The sequence below is a fragment of the Conger conger genome, chromosome 13 (assembly GCF_963514075.1).
Source record: "Conger conger chromosome 13, fConCon1.1, whole genome shotgun sequence".
In the NCBI taxonomy this organism is placed as follows: domain Eukaryota; kingdom Metazoa; phylum Chordata; class Actinopteri; order Anguilliformes; family Congridae; genus Conger; species Conger conger.
The window spans coordinates 10,336,589-10,340,248 of NC_083772.1; the positions used below are offsets into that span (position 1 = coordinate 10,336,589).

Sequence of the window (3,660 nt, forward strand, 5' to 3'; positions counted from 1 at the left end):
TCATGCTTTTAGGAGGGAGATCTTTCATTCTGTGAATTTTCCCCCTACAATGTGACTGCAGACAGAAGTAGAAACCTACAATCTTTGAGTTACAAATCTAATTCCATGAACACTAGTTACTCGGCTATCCTCAAATTAAAATCTACTTGTTCACTAAATGTAGGAAGATGGAATTGGATTCTGGTAACTAACATTGTTTGTCAATAAAATATTTATTATAGAGAAAACAGAGTTACTGCAGTTAATTAATTCCCTAGGTTAATCACCATGGCACATGTAGAGAGAACTCCAGAGCAGGATGTATAAAAGGAGAGTTCATGTTCCTGCACTCTAAATGTGCAACCAGGTGTACCTAGTGTAAACCTTTTTCCTCTTTCTCTGCTAAGGTGATTGTGGTGAGTAATATACTTTGAAGATCGTATTTTCTGTCAATGACCATTTTCATAATTGGACTGATCTTTCTTATGAAAGTAAAATGGAAAAACGGATTGCTTTAACTCGGGACATGTTTACCTAGATGGTGATTCACGTAGATTCTAATTTTTTTTTTTCCCAAAGAGAGCAGGGCATATTGTCACACTTTTCACTCCATTACATTCCTTCGGTACAATACATCACAGTGCAATAAATGTCATACCAAATGAAAGAATGAAGTTTCAGGCACATCCTTTGTATTCATTACATATCTTATTGAAGTACAGAGTTATGTACAGTTAAGTAGAGGATGTACACTTGTGACAATTTGCCCCACTGTCACACCATGTGGCGTAAGTTGTCACATTGGATTAAAGAACACAACCAGACATTGGGCCTCATGCAAGAACTTTTTCGTATTCTTATCATTAATTTATCTTACTTTTTTAAAAGCAAATACATCCAAAGGACCAGTGGGTCTGGATCTAGGAGGTACTTTGCTGGTACCCCTGTTATTGTCAGTGACGAACCTTTGCAACCATCAACAATTCCCATGACAAACAGTTGCAGAATACCCCTTTTTACCCCCATTCCCCATCGATGAGCTCTAGGATTAACAACAGTTATTCCAAAATTATTGTTATTTTAGCTGCCACAGGATATTGGAGTTGGATGTAAATAATGAATGAGAAAGTGCAGACTTTCAGCTTTAGTTTGAGAGTAGTGACTCCTAAATCAGGTGACTGGTGTCGGAATTACAGCCATTTTTATAGATAGTCCCTCCAATTTTACGGGCTCAAAATTAATTGGACAAAAGAAATCATTAAGTCTTCAAAATGTGAGAGTAAATTGACTGCATTCAATGCAATTCAGTTATTAAATGTATATGTTTTTTCTATTTTACTTGCAGGAAACAAACGAAAAGCAACAAAGAGAAGAAATCATCTGCTATGAGCTCCCTGAATTCCACCCTCTCTCTAAATGCAACTTTTGTGCGTCCCACATTTTTTTTCATTAATGGTTTCAATAACATACCCCATGCCAAATACTACTATGTTTTTTTGTGCTTTGTTTTTGTGGTCTCTGTGTTGGGGAACTCCTTTGTCATGTTAAGTATATGCACAGAGCGCAGTTTTCACACCCCAAAGTATATGGGCGTGTTTAATTTGGCTGTAGCTGACTTGGGTGAAAGCACTGCTCTTATTCCAAATTTAGTTGCAATGTTTCTTTTTGATTCCCAGTACATCTCCTATGATGCTTGCTTGGCCAACATGTTTTTTGTGTTTTTTTTTACCTGTTTGCAGTCTCTCACTCTTGCTGTTCTGGCATATGATAGATTGGTGGCAATATGCTTGCCACTGAGATACCATTCCATTATCACAGTGCCAGCAATGGCTGTGATATTAACAGTGGTTTGGGCATTTGATTCTGTTATACTGATTATCACGGTGACTTTGGTTACCAGGTTGTCCTTTTGTAAATCTATTGTGATAAAAAGCTACTTCTGTGACCATGGACCTACATGTATTTTGGCATGCAGTGATTATACTGCCAATCGTAACATGGGGATTGTTATTACAGTATCATTATTTTGTGCACCTTTTATTTTTATAGTACTATCATATGTACTTATTTCTCATGCACTGTTTAAAATAGCTTCATGGGAAGAGCGATTTAAAGCCATTAAGACTTGTTCTGCACACCTAATGCTGGTCACTCTTTATTATCTTCCAATACTGGGCACCTACATTACTGCACTAGCTTCTACAATTCAGCCAAATGTCAGGGTAATGAGTACATCACTGGCAAAGGCCATTATCCCCATGATGAACCCAATAATTTATGTGCTGAACACAGAAGAAGTTAAGGAGTTCTCAAAGAAACTTTTCAGAAAAAAAATAAAGAAAAGCCAAAACCAGAAGAAACAATCAAAATAAAGGAATGAATGGATATTACAGGAACACTTTTAATTTTTTTTACTGTATCACAAACTGCTGAGGTGGAGGCAGAGGGTAAGAATTCCTTCACCTCTTCTGAACATAGAAGAGGTTAAGGGATTCTCCAAAAAAAATAGTAAAATATTATCACAAGTCTATTTTAGTATGTATACAGACAAGTGGCAATTCAATGTGCATTTGACTCTGTAATGAGGGGTTTACAAACTGTAACCCGAATATAATTTTCCTCTCTATGTAGTTGTCGATGGATTCTTCTCACTGTCACAGTCAGATCACGTCCTGCTCTGACATACTCAGTCACCTGGCAAATAGGTTCTCTTTTGTTTTTCTTCACATAACACACTCATGCACAAGCATAATATCATCGAATGTGCACTTTCGACCACAATTTCTGACCCTCTATTCTGATGTCTTTCCCATAGATCTAAATGCACTTTAGATGTCTTTCCCATAGATCACTATTCCTATTGAAACACAAGCCAGTTTAGCAGTCTTTGTGCCATCCATGCTCCAATAATGAACCCTCTTTCAAAGTAACTTCACTCTTTTCCTCTTGCCATCTTGATTCAAAATCAACTTCATCCGGGCAGTGCACCAGTATGGAAGCCTCTGCATCTGTTACGTTTCTCTGCTTATACAGGCTTTTCCTTTCATTTGTCACCTGTCTGTATATACTTTACATATATAGTGGAACATTGCATTTAAATTTTGTTCAATTAGTTCATTAAAAAACTGAAATAATTTTTTTTTTTCTTGTGATTGTGATTAATGTACTTTGTCTACATATTACGTTCGCTAAATAAATGACTTGTGATGTAACATGATTGGTATTAAAGTTCTTTCTCTTCTACCTTAGAGACTTGAGAAACTCCCAGATGGGACGAAATCTCAAGAGGAACCCGGCTATACGGGGATGCCCATCCTCCACTGGCCTATAGGTTAAGATGGCAACCGTTCAGGTATTAAATTTGCAGGTAATATAGAAAGTCCACAATGTGCAATTCAGAGGGCAGGGGGATGAATCTGTAGCTCCAGGATGTGTTGAAGCATGGGCATGAGGAGCAGGGCTGCAGCAGTTCATGACCTCACGACCGAACAAAGAGGGATGTTAGGCACTAGAACATTTGTTAGGACAGAGTAAAATGTTCTCATGCACAGATCTAATAGCCTGACCTGCCAACCGTGCCCAAGTTTTCAGTACCACACCTCCCCAGTGACTAAGGTTGTGACAAATCTCACATAGTTAGAGGAATGGATTTAGGGATGATGAAATTGGATTCTGATAACT

General features: G+C 37.7%; 1 protein-coding gene across 1 annotated transcript; it reads left to right on the forward strand.

Moving 5' to 3' along the window:
• The first annotated feature begins 1,355 nt into the window (after window positions 1–1,355).
• LOC133108327 (olfactory receptor 1M1-like) lies at window positions 1,356–2,351 on the forward strand. Its single transcript, XM_061217799.1, has one exon. It carries the CDS (start codon window positions 1,365–1,367, stop codon window positions 2,349–2,351), a length of 987 nt encoding a protein of 328 aa, XP_061073783.1. The 5' UTR covers window positions 1,356–1,364.
• The last annotated feature ends 1,309 nt before the right edge of the window (window positions 2,352–3,660 follow it).